The following is a 20,106-nucleotide window of genomic DNA, read 5'->3' on the forward strand; positions in this document are numbered from 1 at the left end:
ATCCTCACTCCCAGGGTCGTGGGTGTGGGGATACCCCTTCACAAAGGCAACCGGTGCCTCTGCTGAGAAGCCCTTCCCCCGCAGAGGAGAAATGGGTGCTGTTCTTGCTCCCCAGGGCGCCCTGCTGTTCCCAGGGTGTGTGGGTTCCTCAGTACTGCTAATGAAGGCGTCCCATCCTCATTCCCAGCCCGGGAAATTAATTTAGATTGGATTTTCTCCTGTGAGGGCCACCCCCCTCCTTTGTATCATTACCATAATGAGATGGAAGTGGCACGGTAGTTTAACGACATTAGTCAGGAGAGAGTGTTTGTGTAGCTGAGGCAAGTGAGGGAGAGGCAGAGCTGGGGGCCGGGGGCAGGGACATAGCGGTTCCTGCACGGGCCCTGGTTGATGCCCTTCCTGATGGGGCCTGGCACAGGGTGACAGGCACGTGATGCGGGGAGCACCTCTGAAAGCAGAGGCCTGGGCAGGCCTTCAGTGGGGACACAGCTCGAGTCCACCCTGGAGGTCAAGAGGGGGCCTCCTCACGTTCCAAGATGAGTGACCAGGCAGGCAAGAGCCCTGGACAAATTCAGGTCCTTCCTTCTTTCTTCCCTGGAGGGCGAGGAGGCAGTCCTGTCTGTGGCTGCTCCAGAAGGTTCTCTGGGCCCAGGGCAGGGGGCCCACCTACCTCCTCTGCTTCTTCTCCAGCTCGTGGTTGCGGACCTGCTGGCCCTCCAGGTGCAGCTTGGTATCCTGCAGCTCAGCCGTCAGCCGCTGGCACTTCTTCTTGAGCTGCTGCAGAGCCCGCTGACTCTCCTCACTGTCTGCCTGCAGGTCCCCGAGCTAGGGGCCGAGACGGGGTGCATATACAGAGAGGCCCGGAAGCATTGGTGGAGAAGGTGAGGAGAGGGAGGTGGGTAAGTGAGGGGAAGACCCAGGGATGTGGGAGGAAGTAGGGTCTCCCAGGGTACTGAAGAAGCTCTAATGATAGCCTGCTCCTGATTGCCCCTGCACCGAGAAGCTAACATGCCATCCTCCCTGATCTGTCCCAGGCCAGGCCTGCCTGCCCCCAGCCTTCACTGGACGGACACAAGGCACCAGTTCCCCTCCTGGTCCTCTCAAGCACAGGCCTCGGCTCCTCCCCAGCCTCACCCGCCGCTCCAGCTGCCTCTTGTTCTGCTGCTCCACCTCCAGCTTGTCCTCAAACTCCTGCTGGAGCCGTTTCTTGGTGAAGTCCACCTCCCGCACAGCCCGCTCGTACTTCAGCCGCCACTCGCCACCTGTGGGGTTGAGGCAGACAAGGGAGGATGGAGGTGCTGAGAGTCCCCAGAAGGGGCAGAGGGGAAGGAGGATGGGGCAGGGGGAGCAGCAGGTGGAGTCAGCCAGGGCTCAGAAAGCTCTCTGTAATGACGGCTTCCTCCCAAGGCAGAAGGAGCCACTAGCCAGGAGAAGACCAGAGCGAGAGATGTGGCTACATGTGCTGTGCCTCCCCCAGGGACTGATGGGACCACGGCCCTCAGTCTTTGTCATGATCGTGGTTGTTACAGCTCTGCCTAACAATCCCCTGCATTTATTGGCACCTCTGCCTTCTCATCTGTTTCTTTCACTTTAGCTCATGGAGGGGAGACAGGCCTGGACAAGGGACATGACTACCCAGGGGTGGGCATCAGGGCTCGCATCGCAGGCCACTGCCGAGCTGCTTGGGCCTCAGGCCCACCTGCATCATCATCATCCACTTCCCCGTTGATCTCCGCTGCCCGGATGAGACGGGCCTCCATCACTTCCATTTCCATAACCTCCATCTGCTTCTTCAGTGCATCATACTGGGTCTGCAGAAGACGGGGTTTCAGGGTATGCCATTCTGTCCCCTCATACCCACTCCCCGAACCACACAGACCATGCTCACATGCTTACCCAGGGCAGACAGGGATGCTGGGCTAGGGGTGAAGATGCCAACTGTTTTTGGGGGGAGCCAGTGGGCACTATGGTGTGGCAGTCACCAGCCTGCTGTTCTCACCCAGGCCCTGCCCTCACCTGCAATTCCTTCATCTCCTTCTCAGCCCGGAGCCTCTCTGCTGTCTCCGCGTCCAGCAGCTGGGAGGCAGACTCTCCTGTGTTACGCTCATCTGTCAGCTCCGATGTCAGCTCCGAGATCTGGGGTTGGGGGTAGGGAGTCACCACCAATTGAAGTGCCTGCCTCACTCAGCCAGAACACCTGGGGGACCTGCAGGGGCTGCGTCTCCCTGCAGCCATGCCCAGTTGGTGTGGTGCCAGGAGTCACTCACCCGGCTCTCCAGCCGGTCACTGTTGAGCCGCAGCTCGTTCCGCTCCTTCTCCACCTTCTCGAGCTTGCTCCGCAGCTGCTGGATCTCCTCCTAGGGTGGACCAAAGAGGGCAAAGTGAGCCAAAGGCACTGCGAGGGGGTGGGGCCCTGGGTCTGCACCCCTGTAGTGAACGAAGTTGATGAAGCTTGGGCCAGGACACCATGGGAGGAAGCATGTCCCCAATAGCAGAGCCACTGCCTCCTGGGAATCCTGTCCCTAGACCCTTCCCAATAAGCTAGAGATGCCCAAGATTTTATCGTTAAGAGGCTGCCCAGGGGCTCAGCCAGCACCCCAGAGGGTCATCTTCTGTTTGCTGGGCACATTTCAAGGATGTGAGCTCTCTGGACTAAATGAAGAAGCGCTTGGAAGTTCAAGCTAAACCGGCAAGGCTTCCCCTCACCCAGAGACTTGGCCCTCCCAGGCTGTCACATACGTCTTTGTTCCGGATCTGCTCCTCTGACAGCTGTACTTCAATGAGGGGCCTCACTGTGGTAAAGAGCTTCCACCAGGGCCAGTCCTTCACCCCTTTGTTCTTCTTGATGTTCTTCTGAACACAGCGAATGGCCAGGTCCTGGATCTGCAGGTGGGGTGGGGGTGGCGCACAGTGCGGTTCTCAGTCACCTTGGCCAAGCTCGGCCCAGGATCCTCCCCAACATCAGCACAGGCCCCCAGGGCTGCTCCTCTGGCCTCCTGACCCCGGGTCAGATATTTCCCATGCTCCCCCTTGCCCCAGGCTCCCTCCATCCCTCAGAGGGTGGGCACCACAGAACCCAGCCCTGGGAGCACCGCGCTGGGCACTAGCCGCTCCGCTGCCATTAGGAATAATTTCATCTGCTTTATTTGCTGCCTGATTATTTCCAGCACCCTGGCCTAGCTGTGCTATAAAACCTAATCTTGCTGAAACACAAGAGGCGGCAGTGCTGGCTGTTTTATGGACTTGCTAATAAGAAAAGGAGTCGCTGACACAGCTCCTTAATCTTCATGGAGCAGCCTATGATCCAGAGCCCACCTTTGCCTGGGCCCTGATTCCCCTACCTCTCAACAAAGCCCTCCAACCAGGCCCCGTTGCTGGGCACACCAGCACACTTGCTGGCACCAGAGAGCTGCCCGTTCCCCACCCTGGCCCAGGACATGGTGGCCTGGGAGGTTCCTGCCTCTTCTCCCCCTCATAGCCCCCACCCCAGGAACTTGGCCGTGCCCATCTAGGTTGCGGGGGGAGGGGATGTCCCTAGAGCAGCACCTTTCTCTTCTTGAAGTGCTGGCGGGCCAGGTAGCCCCGGCAGGCTGCTTGGAAAAGGGTTAGGTTCCTGCTGGTTTGTTCGTCCCGCTGCTCCTCCAGCCGTGCCAAGGTACCCGCCCGGAAGAACACCTGTGAAAAAGCAGGCCAGGTGAAGGCAGGAGACTGGGCCAGCCCAGCAGAGGAAAGGGAGGGAAGGTGAGGAACTGGAGAAACAAGCAGGCCTGGGAGTACAGCCCTTCGCTTGGGAAGAGCCTCAAAATCCAATTGTCCAAGAGAGGAGGGGAGGAGCAGGAAGAGGCCCTGGGAAGGCTGAGGGAGAAGGGGCTGGGGAGGTTTTGGCAGGGGAGGAGTAAGGTGTGAAATTTAACTTCAAAGAAAGATGAAAGGAGAGGGAAAGTAAAGGGAAGATATCTGGGGCAAGGAAGGAAATGGAGCAGTCACTGGTCAAACAGGGAGGGGGCGTCCTGCCACATCTGTGAGGGCTTCCTCACCCAGGAATGCCAGCAATCCTGTCAATGCCCCCTGTGCCCACAGCCCACTGCAGGGCCCAACCCGGGCTCCAGCCCCCTCTGACTCCCAACTGCTGGGATCAGGGGGAGTGGATGCCGGAGGATGTCTGTGTGAGAAGCAGTGCTGGGGAGAAGCGTGCAGAGGAAAAGCAGGGAGAATGGGAAGAGGGGTGGTGGGAAGCTCCTGCCTTCTCCTCCCCCTCCCTGCTAGTTTCATTTCAGATGGTCTCCTCTTTCATGTGCCACCCCCCCCAACACACACCCAAGTTTCACCTTCTCATGAAGAAGCCAGTGAGGTGGGCGGGGGTTGGCCCAGCTGAGGGACCTGTCATACAGGTTTGGGGGCTGGAGGGCAGGCATGTGCAGAACCAGCTGGGCGCCCCCACACCCGGCCTTTCCTTAACACTCTGTGCTGCCCTAAGATAGGGCTTGGTAAAATTTGCCACACGCCACAAAGAGGAGTGTGTGTGAAACGGGAAGAGTTGGGTGAAAAAAATCACTCTGTATCCATGAGAGTGGGCGGAGACACCTAGGTATAGGCCTACCTCCATCTGGCACAGAACACAGAAAATTCCTTTTTGTGGGGCAAAGAGAAGATGTGAACGTGATGGGAAACAGGTTACGTAAATGCACTGAGAGCCAACAGGCACAGTATCCCAAGGCCCCCTTCAGCAAATATGCAAAGAGAGGGCCTAAACTTTCTGCTGAGAAAGCTCTGCCTCTGGCGACTCCACAGAAACCTGGTCCCCTGAGGCTGGCCTTGGAAAAAGCCAGCTCAGTCCTTTGTGACACTTCCCTAAATCCCGCCATCGAACATGGGGTCTCTCTCATGGGTCCTAAGTTCTACCTGAGCCTCAATTTCTTTTCTTTAAATTTATTTTGAACGGTCTTGCTCTGTCACCCAGGCTGGAGTAAAGTGGCGTGATCATGGCTCACTGCAGCCTCTACCTCCCAGGCTTAAGCTATTCTCCCACCTCAGCCTCCCCACTAGCTGGCACTACAGGTGTGCACCACCATTCCCAGCTAATTTTTGTATTTTTTTGTAGAGATGGGGTCTCCCTATGTTGCCCAGGCTGGTCTTGAACTCCTGGCATCAAGTGATCCTCCTGCCTCAGCCTCCCAAAGTGCTGAGATTACAGACATAAGCTGCCGTGCCCGGCTGCTCAATTTCTTTCTCTTTTTTTGGGGACAGAGTCTTGCTCTGTCACCCAGGCTGGAGTGCAGTGGTGCAATCTCTGCTTACTGCAACCTCCACCTCCTGAACTCGAGTGATTCTCATGCCTCAGCCTTCCAAGTAGCTGGGACTACAGGTGCCCGTCACCACGCCCAGAAAATTTTTTTGTATTTCAGTAGAGATGGGGTTTCACCATGTTGCCTAGGGTGGTCTCAAACTCCTGGGTTCAGGCAATCTGCCCACCTCAGCCTCCCAAAGTGGTAGGATTGCAGGCGTGAACCACCACGCCTGGCCCCCAGATGCTTAATTTCATATAATGTGCAAGTCTGAAATCCCACTGGGGGTAAAAGGAATATCCAAGTCCCACCAGGGGACAGCAAACATGCTTGGTTAGGACACATAGCCACCTGATCAGGGCAGAAGTGAGGTGCTGGAGTGGGGGGTGGATAATGGCCCAGAGACACAATGAAAAGAGAAAGAATGGTCTAGAGGCCAAAGCAGCGAGCCTCAAATCTCTCTTGAACATTTGTGGGGTTAAGGGTCCTTCTGGGTATTGGGTGAAAGCTCCAGGCCATCTCCTCCCCAAAATACACATTCATACAAATTTTACAATGTCAGGAGGCTCTGAGCCCCCCAAAGTCCTTATTGAAACTCTCAGGGTCCCATGGCTCAGATGAAGACCCCCTCCTCTGAAGCAATGTGACACACAGGGAATCCCTGCTCACGAGTCAGTGTTAACCAGAGCCTAGACGGCCTGAACTTTCTTTCCCAAACTAGATGTGAGCAGGCACCCAGTGTTGGCCCAGCTCTGCCCTTGAGTGACAGTGCGCCCTGGGGCTTGCCTGCCTCAGCCGGGCACCTGGCATGGCTCAGGACGACAGAAGGTCTGAGATGGCAGCTGGGAAGAGGATCAGCCTATACAGGCCCTTTCCTGCCCTGCCCGAGACAGGCCTGGGAACCCAGGCATGGGCTGGAGGAGGTGCCATCCCCAATGGCAGCCAGCAGCAGCTCAGCCTGCTTGAGAGGCAGGAACCTGGCGGGAAAGACCAGGGTGACGGGACCCAGGGAGAGACCCTGCAGCTGAAGTAATGCCTGACAGCAGGCGGCCCTAGGCAGGGGCCCTAGATGGCAGCCCCAGCTTAAAAAAGCGGGGGGAGCGGAACAGACAGAGAGAAAAGAGCTGAGCCAGACACAGAGGTAGACAAAGCAGTGACACAAACCAGAAAATGACACAGAAAGAGAATGGGACACAAAGATACAGAGAACAAGGAGAGAAGCAGAAAAACAGAACCAGAAACCAAGGAATAGAGACCAGCAGGGACTGCTGGGGCCAAAGGGAAAGCCAGGGACGGCAGAAGCAAAGATGGGAAGATGCAAAGACACAGAGATGGGAGCGATGGACAGTGAGGGAGGGCAGGAGGAGCCAGGAAAGCGACTCAACATGCAGGGCCGAGAGGACCAAGCACACAGGACAAGTGAGACTCAAGCCTCTGCAAGCACCTCCTTGCACCGCACACGCCTCACGGGACCCTGCAACCCAGAGTTCCTTCCCTCTCTGCCGGCAGACAACCAGCCCAGAACCCTCTCTGGCTCTCCACTGGCCTCCTTTCCACCCCAGCCCTGGGGCACGTATGCGGGTGCCCCCTGTCCAAGCTTCCCAGGCTCGGAAGAGAGGGGCATGCAGGGCTTCCTGCCTGTGGGAGGAATGCTCAGCTGACCCTTTGGTGAGGAGTGACGCGGCAAACTGGCACCCAGGGGCCGGCGTGCCTGCATTTTACGCACAGCATTCCATTCAGATGAGGAATTCGGCCTGCGGGCAGGTGGTGGCGGCACAGCCTCACCATGTCCTGCTTGCTCTCTGGAACCCAGCAGCCTCAGGTAACTCTCCACAGGGGCTCTACCCAAGGCCTCCTGCCTCTTCCAGCCCACATCCTCTGGGTCCAGCCCTCCAGTCTCCCCTACTCCCCACACCAGGACTCGGGCCAAGTTCAGGGCCACCTTCCACCCACTCTCTCCTGACATCACAGAGGTGTTCCTGGCACTGAACAAGCCAGTTATCCAGAAGGAAGGAAAGTCAAGTTGCTGCATCTGAACCCTCTAGCTCCCTGGCCCCTAGCCCTGAAGGGGGCAGCCCCTGAGTGGCTGGGCGGGGTGGAGCTAGGGCAAGACTCAGAGGGCACCAGGAGACCAGTGATGTCTGGCTGAGCAACAAGAACAGGAGGAGTGGGCCAGCCACCCAGGGGCCCCTGGAGTGAGGCCCGACTGCCCTCCTGTGGGACAACTCACCCGGCTCAGGCCCATGCAGCAGCTGCTCTTCTCCAGATCCAAGCACTCCAGCAGCTCCTCCACCGCCTGTAGAGAGAGGCCTCCGTCAGGCAGCCCGCCTGGGTCTCCCCTCACCATGCAGGGCTTCCTCCAGGCCCTTGGCCCTTCCCCTCCCTCCTCCTAGACAGTCTGTTCATGCACTTGTGTGGGCTTCCTCAGTGTCAGGCATTGGGTTGGACTCTGGGGACACAGAGGTGACTACAAGAGGAACAAAGCATCTTGCTGGGGAGCAACACAAGTGAACTACTGCAGTGCCCACAGGAGGTGGCACCTACACGAGGCACCTCAGACAGCTCTTGGTTGTGCTGAGAACTTCTGATACAAGTGAGAATTTGCTGGACCAAGTAGGGGAGAGGGCATTTCAGGCGGAGGAACCAGTGTACGCAAAGGCCTGGGAGCACAAGACAGCAAAATGCACTGAGGAAACTCCAAGTCACTCACTGGAACTGGGATGGGGGGTGGGTAGTGAAGGTACAAATAGAGAGGGGGCTGGAGCCAAAGCACGTGGAGCCCCGTGTGCTTCGGGAGCCCCTGAAGGGTTCTCTCAGAGATGGGCATGATCAGGTCTGCATTGGTAGAGGTCTCACTGGCAAATGGGTAGATGGATGGAGACCTACCCCTCTTAGGCAGTAGTCCACAGGAAGGGAGGCTAGAGCCTGGCCCAAGGGGAAGAGAAGACGAGAACACACGGCAAGTGTTAAGGAGACAGAGCCTTGCCTGATATGGGGATAGGGTATGTAAGGAGGAATCTAGGGCTATACTGAGATTTCCGATTGACATAACTAAGCAGATAATGGTGCCATTCTCCAAAGTAGGGAATATAAGAGAAAGAGCCGACCTGTGGGGAGACAGAATGAGTTTGGTTTGAAAAAGCTGAGTCTGAGATGCCATAAGGGATAGGGGTAGAGAAGTCCAGAAGGCAGTCAGATAGAAATGTATGTCTGGAGCTCAGGAGAGAGGCCTGGGCTAGAGGTATTGATTTGGGAGTCATCAATATATCTGCAGTAATTGAAGTGATGAGTGTGAATGACGTTGGACAGGAAGAGGGTGCAGAATAGAAAATACATATGGCCAAAGACAAAGTCCTGAGAAAGACACCTCTTTACTTCAGGGGCAAGTGGAAATGAGGAGCTCAGAGGGAATGAGAACAGAGTCAAGGGGGAAACCAGGAGTGGCAGCAAAGAGGCCCAGGAGAGGATGTCCCAGAAAGAATGGAGCCCCGTGCTGCTAAGAATTCAAGTAACAGAGGGATAGAAAGTGCTGGTTGGCTGTGGCAATATGGAGGGGATGAGAAGACCAGTGCCAGGGCATCAGGGAGAGGGACCAGGCAGCCATGGGCGGTGAGGGCAGCAGGAAGAAAGCCCAGGGCAGGCAGGAGGCAGAGCACAGTACAGGGAGATGATGACAGAGGTGACAGAGGCTCCTTCCAGAGAGCAAAACCTGCAGGTCTGTGGGGGAGTTTCTCCATGGAGAGAAAAGGGCCAGGAGAAAAGGAGATGCTGGAGGAAAAAGACAGAGAAGCAAATTCACACGGATAGAACGGGTCTCTGGGGAGACCCAAGGAAACGGACTCCAAGGCACAGGATCAAGGGACTGGACGAGAGGAGGGACCCTTCCCACCAAGACAGAAGGTGTACAGGAATAAGGAGGCCAAGGAAGAGAGGTTTGCAGGAGGCAGGAAAAGAAGCTGGAGCCTGATGTCCTGAGATCTGGAAGTTGGGTATCTGCTGAGAAGGTGAGCCAGAAAGGTGGGGTGGGGAGGATTTGAGGAGAAAGATGGAGAATGGAATAGCAGATAGGAAGCCTGGAGTCACGGTCAGATAAGAAGGGGACATCTAGAAGACTTGCTGGTTCCCCCCGAGGGCCCACCAAAGGCTGAAGACCATGAACCTGTAGGAAGTCAAGTCCACAAAGTTGTATAATTTTCTTCCACCACCCTTGGGACCCCAAAGTGAGGAGGGCAGACACCCAAAGCCTGGCACTTTGGGGTGGGAGTTTGGCAGGCCAGGTGCTGCGGGAGGCTCAGGAGGGCTGAGGGCAATGGAGGCAGAGTGACTGCAGAGTGAACCATGGAAAAGGAGACAATTGACAGAGAAACGGAGTGTGATCCAGAAAGAGAGGTCCTGACGGAGCTGGAGAGCAGGTGTCCTGAGGGGAAGAGAGGTGTGGGACCAGCAGGCAGGAGGCTGTGGTCAGAGAAGGTCACGCTGGGATTTATGATTTCAGAGGTGGGGCATTTCCAGAGCTGATGAGGTACTGGTGTAGCCACAGGTGGGAGGCTGGAATGGAGGCTGAGGCCCGTGAGAAGGGGGCGTGGGACGGGCATCCATGTCCACACGAGGTTGCCCAGGCCACCAGCAGGCCAAAGGATGGAAGAAAGTTCTTCCGAGCCCCCTCCATGAATTCAGGTCTTTGAGGCGGGGGTGGAGGGGCAGGGGGCCACACACAGGCTGGGCACTCTGTGGGCTTTCTGCCCCATTCTGCAGCATCCCCTCCTTTTAGGGAAGCCATCCTAGGGTCTGAGGTGTTTTCAGAATCAGGCTGGATGCCTGAGGCCCAGCACAGTAAAGGAGGGGTCCTCTGCTCTGGGAGCCCTGTGACTGTCTAAGGGGCTGCCTCTGGGGCTCAACATGACAGCCCAGACGGGCAGGGACACCCCTTCCGCAGCCGCGAGTTCACCACCCAGGGCCGGAAAGGGCCCAGCAGCCTGTGTTCACCTGGCACCACAGAGGTCTCGCCATATCCACCTTCCTTCTAGGAGGAATGTTCACCCAGCCCTGGACAGTTTCCTGCTTCAGGAACCAATCCCTGACATGTGGGCCAGGCTGGGGGCCCAGGTGCCGTCAGTGGGGCTCCCAAGGCACTAATAATTCTCATGTGCCCCCAGTGGGCCCAGGCCCTGCTCGCTCCTGGATGATTGTCTGACCCACCAGTGAGCAGACACCCCCAGCTCAGGCCTCCAAGGAGGGAATGGCTCTTCTCCAGCTCCTACGGTCTGGGCCCCAGGACACAGCTGGGTGCTTCCAAAACCAGGAGCCTGAGCAGGGCCAGATGGGCTGTCTCCAGGGGAGGGAAGGCAGATGAGTCTGGGAAGGGCAGCTGCTTGAGGGGCCTGGGCAGACGGAGAGTGGTCTGGGGACCTGGACCTACCCGCCTTTCATCCACCACGATGTAGTTACGCCCGTGTTTCTTGGTCAGGTGCGGGGCCAGGACATCAAAGCGGCGGCGGAACTCAGAAAACACCATGTGGTCAGGGTAACCTAGAGAGAGCAGCCCAGAGCCAGGCCCGTCAACGCTGCCTGCTCCCAGCACACCCCAGTAGCCACTGGTGCCTGGGCAGTCAGTGGACAGTCACCAAAAGAGAAGAAACTGCAGCGGGTGGGGAGTCTGTGGTTGAAGGCAGGCCTCGAAAGTAGAGTGGGGAGTCAGGGAAGAGGAAGAGGAGGCCAGGAGGACAATCAGGCCTGCTCCACAGGGGGACAGGAAGGCCTGAAAAAGGAACAGGCTCCTTCAGAAAGAAGTAAGCTCCTAGTCAGTGAGGTATGCAAATGGGGGGTTGTGGGGCAGCTGACCAGCTCGGAGGAAGGCTACGTCCCAATCCCCAAGATGCTTTCTAGCCCTCCAAGTCTATGTCTCAGTGATAACGCGGACAGAACAATGTCCTGTGGTCTTTAAAAAAAAAGAAAAAAAAAAAAGGACACCAGGCCAGGCGTGGTGGCTCACGCCTATAATCCCAACACTTTGGGAGGCCAAGGTGGGAGGATCACTTAAGGCCAGGAGTTTGAGACAAGCCTGGCCAGCATGGTGAAACTCCGTCTCTACTAAAAATACAAAAAAGTAAGCTGGGTATGGTGGTCCATGCCTGTAGTCCCAGCTACTCAGGAGGCTGAGGCAGGAGAATCGCTTGAACTCAGGAGGCAGAGGCTGCAGTGAGCCAAAATCACACCACTGCACTCCAGCCTGGGAGACAGAGCAAGACTCTGTCTCAAAAAAAACAAAAAAACAAAAAAACAAAAAAAGGCACCAGAGTAGCTGAAAGGAATCATGCGTTGGCTAGGTGCTGGATTCCTGGCCCTGCCTCTTAGGATCATGTGACCTTGGGCCAGTCACTTAACCTCTCTGAGCCTCAGTGTCTTCACCTTTAAACGGGGGCCCTAGCACTTATCTCGCATGGTAGTCATGGAGATTAAATGAGAAACCAAGTAAAAAGCACAGTGTGACTCACTTGCTTGGCATTTAATAAACACTTCTTTTCCCCCTCCGTCCACTGAAGCAGGACATCAGAAAGGCCGCCCTCCTTGCCTCATCCTGACCTTGAGTCCTAGGCCAGGTGACAAATAAGACTTGTAGATTCTCTTTCCCTGAAGAGTGTCTGGGCTTCAGGTCAGGGGAGGTGTGACCTGACTTTTGGCTTGGAGCAAGGTGGCTTTTGGCTTGGAGCAAGGTCAGAGCAGTGGCTAGCAGGAGGTGACCCCAAGTCACCCTGATCTTACCAGAGCCCAGGGTGGAGGGCCACGAACTCCACTCCCACAGAATTACAGAATTTCAAACCAGAAAGGGTTTCTTCTTAAACCAGATCTGACTCATCTTTCAGACATAGAAATGGAGGCCTGGGAGGAGCGACTGGCTTGCTCAAGGTCACAGAGGCTGCCGCTGGGGGCAGAACTGGCTTCCAAACCTGGACTCCCGACAGTCAGCCAGGGACTCGCTCCATAGCAATGATGGACTAGCTGGCTCTGGGAAACCCTCCAGCTGGGAGGTGAGGCTGATGCATGTGCCTGATAATTGAAACAGGAGGCGGGGGCTGCTGAGGGGCCAAGACAAAGTGAGCTATTGATTGTATCTGAATTGCAATTAAATTGATGGGCCAGGATAGCAGGTCTGGACGCCTGGCATCTTAATTAATCATCAGTGCTATCGTCGGTGGCTGGGGGCCGGGTGAGGGAAGGGGGGCCTGCTGCTGCTGGCCTCATCGATCTGCTTGTTTGAGTAAAGCACATTGATTTTGGTTCAGAGCGGTAACAATCTGGTTTTGAAATAATAAACACCAACTCCATATCAAGACGTGGGGACAGATCGATGATTTATTTAGAGCAGGGCAGGGAGCCCGTTTCCTGGCTTGGGCTGCTAAAAAGTGACAGTGCCCATGGGAATGCCTGAAGGGGACCTGGCTGTGGGTGGGTCTACCTGCTCTTCTAGCAAAGGAGAAAAACATCAGAAACCCAGCAACTCATAACTTCTCAGGCAAAACAACAACAACAAAAACAACAACCAAAAAACCCCACTTGAGAGACGTGAGACATGACTCTACAGCCAGCCTGCCTGGTCAAATCCCACTCTGCCACTCAGGAGCTGTGTGACCTTGGGCAAGCTACTTAACCTCTCTGAGCCTCAGTCTCCTCATCTGGAATAATAGCAGAGTGCTATCATGATAGCGGTGTGCTATCCCGGCCCCCAGCCACCGACAATAGCTTCTATGGACTCTAAGTAACCACTAATACTATCATCCTCTATGTCTCCTCTTTTAGATGGGCCCATAAAAAAGGGTCTGACTGACCTTTCTTGGGAGTTTTAAGTACTTCAGAAAGATTTAGCACCTCATTTCTCATTAGGCAGATGGCTCCGAAAGGGCACTGGGTTTGCTGCTGTGGGCAAAGTTGAACTGTCCAAACTAGGGACGTGAGGAGAAAGGGAGCTGTGGACAAATGACAAGGCGCGGGGTGGAGCTGGGAGGGGAGAGGGATGAAGAAAACTGAATACGGAAGGGAGAGGAGGAGGCGGGGACTCTGCAGGATGGAAAGAAATGGAGAAAGGAAGGGGCTGTGGGCTGGGAGAGATGAGAGACCAGAGCAGAAAGGATTGTGAGGAAAGAGACAGGAGCAGCCCCACTGCAGCCCACGGGTCCCAGGTGCGAGGTGGCGCAGGGCAGAGCCAGCTCTGGAAAAGAGAGCCCAAAGTGGAGAGGAAAGGAGGCCCCACCTTGGCGGTACATGCGCATGGCATCGAGCAGGCGGGAGCCGCGGAGCTGGGTGCGGAGCAGGGGCACGTCGAGCTGCAGGAGCCCAGCCTCACAGTGGTCTCCGGAGGGCAGGTCCAGCTCACTGCTGCTGCTGACTCGGCGGGAGGAGGCGGAACGGGGCTCCCCAGCCCAGCCCTCAGCCACAGGCAGGAAGCAGTGCACAAAATGCAGCTTCGACTTCTTGATGGTGTCGATGAGGGCATCCTGCCGAGGGGAAGGGACCGCCCTCAGTGGGCTCTGATGGCCTGTGCTCAGAAGAGCAGAGACTGGTGCCAGCATCTCCACTGCTCACGGGGTAGCAAGGGTGCCAGCACCAGCCAGGACCTACTAAGCCTGGACAACTCTGCCCTCGCTGGGCCTGGGTGGCCACTCACAGGTGGCAGCACTGAAAAAGAAGACCCCACCAGCAGCCATCGAGTCACAGCGCGACGCTGAGTGGGCACCAGATGGCCTCAGTGTGCTCGGAGTCCCCAGGCCTGCCTGCCAGGGGTAAGGAGGAGTCCCCAGGCCTGCCTGCTGGGAACCGGTTGGCACTCACCACTTGCAGCTTCATCTGGATGCACAGTGACTTCTTTTTGACAGCCGCCATGCCCGTGGTAAAGGTCTTCCGCATGCTGGTGGCCCGACGCAGTGCCAGCTGCGAGCCACCCTCCAGGCCCGCAATGGAGCCAGAGAGCACCGTGGCACTGCCTGCGCGGCCCAGAAACAGGTTGCTGATGATTTTTCTGCCAGAGGTGGGAGGATAAGGGAGGAAAAGCAGTCACATCTATGGAGCGGAAAAGGTCGCTCCTCCCCCAAGGCCCCAGAGCACCAAACAGTCCCATTCAGCCATGTCCAGGGGCCTGGCTACCTGAACTGCATGCCCCACACCCTACAGAGAAATGAACAGTGGAGAAATTTTCAAACAATACGGAGAGAAAGCCAGAGGTGGGCAGAAGCCAAGGGGTGGACAGGAATTGGACAGAGGGGAGCGATCTACTCATCTACTTCCACTCACCAGGGAGGGCAAAGGTGTGGAAAGGTTTCCAATGTGACAGGAGGGGTTAGGGTTCAACATCTTCTAACATACGATATAATTTATTTATTACGTTCACTGTTCATTATCTGTCTCTCCCACTAGAATGTAAATTCCACAAGGGCAGGGAGCTCAGTTTTGTTCACTATGATCTGCCAAACACCTAGAAGCCCCTGTCGCAGGGTAGGTGCCCCTAACCATCTTCCGAAGAGCAGAGCGGATGACAGGGCCTATGGGCCTGGGGGTTTCTAAGGCCACTCCTGCCTTCTTTGACTTGGGGGTGTTCTTCACATTTAAACCATAGGCTCTCCCACCATGTCTGCCTCCCCCCTCTACTCCAAGAGGCCCCTCCAGCTCCTCCAGGCCAAGTGCCCTGGGCTGTTGCCTCTCAGGAATAAAGGCCATTTATTTTGCTAGTGAGGGGGCCTCTGAGACAACTCCAGGGGGAGGGAGCCCCAAAATCAAAACAGTCCTGGGTACAGGACAGGGGAGGAGGCAGTGGTGGTCTTACTTCTGGGAGTCCTGCAGGAGCCGGGGGGCATTCTGGGTGGCTGGGTTCTGCTTGGTGTAGTTCAGCCAGCCAGTCACGTTGTACTCTACCCAGTTGGTGCCATGGCTGTGGCCCAGGAGAAAGTGGTGTGGTTTGCTGCTGCGCAGAAGGGGGCTTTGGCCTGACGGTGGGAGAAGCAAGATTCAGGTTGTCAGGGCACAGGCACAAAGTGATCCCCTGCACAGGGAGTGCCACCTAGACCCACCTGTAAGAGGAAGCAGAGGAGCTACCCTCTAGGGATGCCACCTACCTTTTTTGTCACCTTCCTGGGGGCCATAATAGGAGAAAAGGCGCTCCAGGAGGGTGTCCTCACTGGCCCCTGGCACCAGAGCCTCCTCTTCCAATAGCCATAGCAGGCCCCTTGCCTCATCTGTGCGGGCCAGCGAGCGGACCTACAGAGAAGGAAGGAAATCCCTCCTTGTCATATGGAGCTGCGGGAAAGGGGCCAGGGTGGTCCTCAGGCCCAAACACACCCTACAGAATGCTACGCACGTGCACACATGCACGCACGCACACGCTGCAGCTCCTGTCGCTCACTGCTGACACCTTGTGGAGGAGGCGGGCAGCCCAGGGAAAGGGAAGCCAAGAAAGGGAGCAAAGGGAAGCCCACAGCAAAAGAGGGTGCTTAGCACTCCAGTCCAAAGTCACCAAAGACTGCAGCCTTCCTCCTGGCCAGAGCCCACGCCCTGAGGCCCTCCTCCACCCTTTCCCCTCGGAGGTCACCAGGGACTTGGGTGAACCCCATATGGCTCTCACTCCCTGGCAGTGGGATAAAGTCTGGAAGGCCCTGAGCACAAGGGTTGGCCCTAAGGAAGCTGTCAGTAAGTGACAGCTGTGGGGTTAATCCTGGTCTCTGAGAGTAGAGAACCCAGAGGGGGCTCAGATGGCTGCCGGTGGGATCACTGCAGGCTCACTCAAGGACCAAAAGCATAAGACAAGTGACTTAACGGATGTGGCAGCCAAAATGGGCAGAGGCTGGGGCAAGCTAGACAGCAGGTACCCCTATCTACAGGGAACAACCACCACTGAGCTGCAGCCAACCGCTGTCCTGGAAGAACACTGGCCTAGCATTGATAAACCCTCTGGTTCTTCAAGAGAAGGTAGAAATACCCAATTCTGATTTCCAATATCCCAGGAAGGCCAAACAAACTAGGCCTGTGGCCACATCTGGCCTGCAGGTGCCTTTTCTATGGAGTTCCCACATCTTTCTTGGGCAGGAAGGATGGAACCTTCCCCACACTCTATTCCGGCCTGGCCTTTAGGGACTGGAGGAAAAAAGAAGTGAGAAAGGGGCAGTTTTTTCTCTCTTTGACCCCAGCTGCCTGCATCTCCTCCCCACAGATGCCCAAGGGAGTTGGCGTGATTACCAGAAGGAAGCAGAATGTGGCCAAAGGCCAGGGTAACTCTGGCGGCAGGAACCAAGTAGCAGGAACGAGCAATGAAGCAATCAGATGGGAAGACAGGCTTGGCACCAAGGTCCCCTTCCCCAGGGGTGCAGCTGCCCCATGCCAAGGCCCATTAGTCAGGGGAGACCACAGAAGAAAAAGAAGGGCCAAGCTCTTCCCACATGCTGTCTGACCCCTGCCGCTCATGCTGACACCCCCCCTCTTCTGGGAGCCACAATGGTTCTGAGTGAGGCCGTCACAGGAGCCCAGGTGCCAGGAAAAGAAAATCCACTTCCCTGGGGAGATGCGGTGCTTGGGCACTTTAAACATCTGTCCCCGGGGGGTACTCACTCTTTCCCAGTCCCACCACTTGTGCAAGCCAAGCAGGGCCTTATGGCAGAGAAGAGGGAGGGAGAGGCAGGAATCAAAGCACAGGACAGAGATCGGCGACCTCGCAAAAATGCCAGTTCGCCAATAAAGCACCTTATGCAATTCCCCTAATGGCGGACAATCGCCAAATGCCAAGAGTTTGCTAGGCCAGCCAGTCCCCCACCAAGTGCCAAGGTGCCCAGGACACTAGCACAAAGGGTGACAAAGCCTGCCCCCAAGGTTGAGGGGCGAGGGTTCATATCCATGACAGCCCCCTAGAGGGCATTTGACAGCTTGGCACTGTTTCCCCTGGGAGTGGGAGGCTGCCTCCTGGCCCTGCCCTGTTAGGTTGCACCAGTCCTCTACTTGGGGACAATGGCAGGGAATGACTATGTCCTTGGGGTCTGGGCCCTCACCACCTGGGACTGGTCACCAGGGCTCCTGGCAGACACACTGGAGGCTCAGCCAGTCACCAGCTGGGGCCTGAGCCTCAGAGGCTGAGAAAGGAGATATGCTTTCCTGCCTGGCTGGGACACCCGTGGGCTGTGGCTCCCCAGGGCACTAAAGCAGAAGAAAGTGCCACCTTCCTGGCCAGACTGCGTGAGTGCTAAGGGGCAGAGCCCCAGCGCCATAGAGTAGTTGGTGTCTGGGCATGACTGCTGGACCCTCCCTCAGCCCACAGTGGCACTCCTGGCAGCAGCTCAGATGGAGAGGGCTCCACCACAGGGAGACGGGTGGGAAATGATAGGAAAGGCTCTCTCAAACCCTCTCTGCAGCTCCTACCAGGGACTGATGGGAGGCCTGGTCCACAGCAGCCACAGAGTCATCCGTGGGGGACTCCAAGTCATCAAACGCCAGCTCGATGTTCTCCTGGGAAGGAAGGCCGAGCAGTACTGAGCATGGGGGTCACGTTGTGGGGAACAGCCCTGTGAGCAGGCTGGGAGGGAGCTCTGAGATCTGCAAGGCCAACCTCCTTCAGTGCCGTGCAGGAGCTCCCTCCGTCATCCCAAATGAAACGGCTCCCAAGGCAACACACTGTATTTTTTGCACAGCTAAAATTCTCAGAACCTCTTTTTATCCTAAGCCAGAGTCACATTCTCATTACTCACATCAGTTGATTAGGCAACACAGAGCAAGCCCACTCTCAATTTCACACAATCATCCTTGAAACACTTGAAGACAACTGCCATTTTCCTTCTGAATCCTTTCTCGCCCCAAATAAATATCCTGACAATTCACTCAACTCATTTCCAGATGAGGCAGGATTTCCAGTTCTCATCCCATCAGGGACACCCTTTTACAGAAGGCACTAAGTCATCATCTGTCACCCTCACAGATCAGGGAAGGGAGACGGGAAGGCCAGGCCCAGACACACTTGGAGCAGGAACCACACAGTGGCAATCACTGGGCCTGGGAGGTGCCTCGAAAGAGGCCAAGGGCGGTCTCCTCAGGGCCCTCAATGCACCTGTAGGCTTCCTGGAGAGTAAACTCTCCACCAAGTGAGAACGTAGCCAAAGCCAGAGGCCAGGGACAAGGGGGCAAGGAACGACTGCTGCTCCAGAGAGTGCAGGAGGACAGAAATGGAGAATAAGGTGGTGCCTTCTGCATCCACAGATGCCCTCTCTAGGGGTGCCAAGGCCAGAATCTGAGGCCAGGTGAGGCCCAGGCCCTAGAGCTACCTCCTTGTATCTTTCCAACTCCTGCACGAAGGTGCGCTCGTGGAAGAGCCTCTGCAGCCGGTCCTGGGTGTAGTTGTGGCACAGCTCTTCAAAGGAGGCTCCGCGGGCCGACCCACCCTGCTCAGGGTTCTGGAAACCCGGGGTGTCGACAATCATCATGGAGCAGAGCGAGTGCTGGCTGGACTTGAGAGCCCTGGATAGGGACAGCCTGGGTCAGAGCCCCGCTGGTTGGCCTCTGGCACCAGGAAGCCCCACCCTGCCCCAGCCAGACTTCCATCCCTGCCCAGGTGCCCAGGACCCTGGGGGGGAGGGCGTGCTGGCCTTGCTCATAGCCCACAGTACAGGGAGACCCTGCTGGAGGAGGCCGGCTCTGCCTCGGCCAACCAGGCACAAAGGCATCTACTCCACCTCTGCCAAAGCAGGAAAAGCCCTGGGTCCTGCCTGGCACTCACCTGTTCACCAGGGAGACGAGAAGGGTGAAGAGCTCGCTGTAGAGGCCAGCCGCCATGCCCTCAAGGCACTCCAGCGCACTCAGTTTCGGGCCTGTGGGGCAGGGGGAGCAGCGCTATCTCCTGCTCCGCAGGACTCCCCACCTGGGTAGGCCCCTGACCTGCCCAAGGCCCAGTCAGCACGGGGCCTGGGGCAGGGCCTTTGCCACTGACAGAGCATCTGTTCACTCCAGCAATCCCCTCCAGCCCCAGGGATGGCAGCAAGGCCGGGATGAGGCCTCCCGCTCACAACCATCAGCCAAGGGACAAAGCGTACCTGTCCCATCTCCCAGGCCACTCTCCTCGGGGCCCTGGCGGAAGGAGGTGGAGCGCTGCAGAGTGCCACCCTTGTGCTGGTGCTTGAAGATGGCTGAAGACAGCTCCTCCAGGCTACAGCCCAGTAGGTACGCAGCCTTCTGGGCCCACTCATGGCGGGCAAACTGCTTGCGCCCAGCTGTGGAGTGGAAAAAGGGATCTGGCATCCTGGGACTTTTTCCTTAGGCCAGCTGATGACGTGATGACCAGCTGATGACTATGCATCTTCTGGGGGCAAAAACCAGCCCTGATGACACCTGATGGGCTTTAGGCAGAATAGGGGCAGCCAGCAGTGGCCAGCATTTCCTGTGTTCCATGGGGATGGAGAGAATGAGCAGGTCCTAAAGTAGGCGGTAACTCCACATGCTGCCACCGGAGGGCAACAAGCCGGTTGCAAAAATCCCTTTTCAGACGGCTCAGCTCCAGGGGTGCCCAAGTAGGGGAAGGGCGGACGAACCAGCCCACCTGGGATGGGCACAAGAACCCTGTGTGCCTGTGGGGGATTTATCTTGAGAGATCGCTCATGCCTCCTCATTCCCTGGGTGCATTAGAACCCTCCCTCTTGCCCCCCGGCATCTGCCAGTGGAGACCACAAACACCCACTGATGGCCCAACAGTGGGGAGGCAAAAAAGCCGCAGGGGAAAGGGAACAGCCCACACAGACGTATGTGCCTCAGCCAACATGTGTCTAATCACGGCAATTAGGGAAAGCTAACAAGAAACAAGGTTTTA

At 56.8% G+C, this 20,106-nt stretch overlaps 1 protein-coding gene across 24 annotated transcripts in view; it reads right to left on the bottom strand.

The window, feature by feature from the left end:
* The window catches only part of LOC105476534 (myosin XVIIIA), a 105,851-nt gene that overhangs the window by 22,127 nt on the left and 63,618 nt on the right, over positions 1-20,106 (bottom strand). For all 24 annotated transcript variants that reach the window (XM_071082594.1, XM_071082593.1, XM_071082592.1 and 21 more), the window contains 17 exons: positions 19,337-19,513; positions 19,024-19,114; positions 18,572-18,764; positions 17,676-17,762; positions 15,389-15,530; positions 15,100-15,259; positions 14,112-14,298; positions 13,534-13,777; positions 10,705-10,814; positions 7,516-7,581; positions 3,547-3,675; positions 2,740-2,883; positions 2,268-2,357; positions 2,017-2,136; positions 1,700-1,811; positions 1,135-1,262; positions 671-825 (listed from right to left, as the gene is read on the bottom strand). In XM_071082594.1, the coding sequence (XP_070938695.1) occupies positions 671-825; positions 1,135-1,262; positions 1,700-1,811; positions 2,017-2,136; positions 2,268-2,357; positions 2,740-2,883; positions 3,547-3,675; positions 7,516-7,581; positions 10,705-10,814; positions 13,534-13,777; positions 14,112-14,298; positions 15,100-15,259; positions 15,389-15,530; positions 17,676-17,762; positions 18,572-18,764; positions 19,024-19,114; positions 19,337-19,513 (2,335 nt within the window). The remainder of the gene's footprint in view (positions 1-670; positions 826-1,134; positions 1,263-1,699; positions 1,812-2,016; positions 2,137-2,267; positions 2,358-2,739; positions 2,884-3,546; positions 3,676-7,515; positions 7,582-10,704; positions 10,815-13,533; positions 13,778-14,111; positions 14,299-15,099; positions 15,260-15,388; positions 15,531-17,675; positions 17,763-18,571; positions 18,765-19,023; positions 19,115-19,336; positions 19,514-20,106) is intronic.

This window comes from Macaca nemestrina, chromosome 17 (assembly GCF_043159975.1).
Source record: "Macaca nemestrina isolate mMacNem1 chromosome 17, mMacNem.hap1, whole genome shotgun sequence".
NCBI lineage: Eukaryota > Metazoa > Chordata > Mammalia > Primates > Cercopithecidae > Macaca > Macaca nemestrina.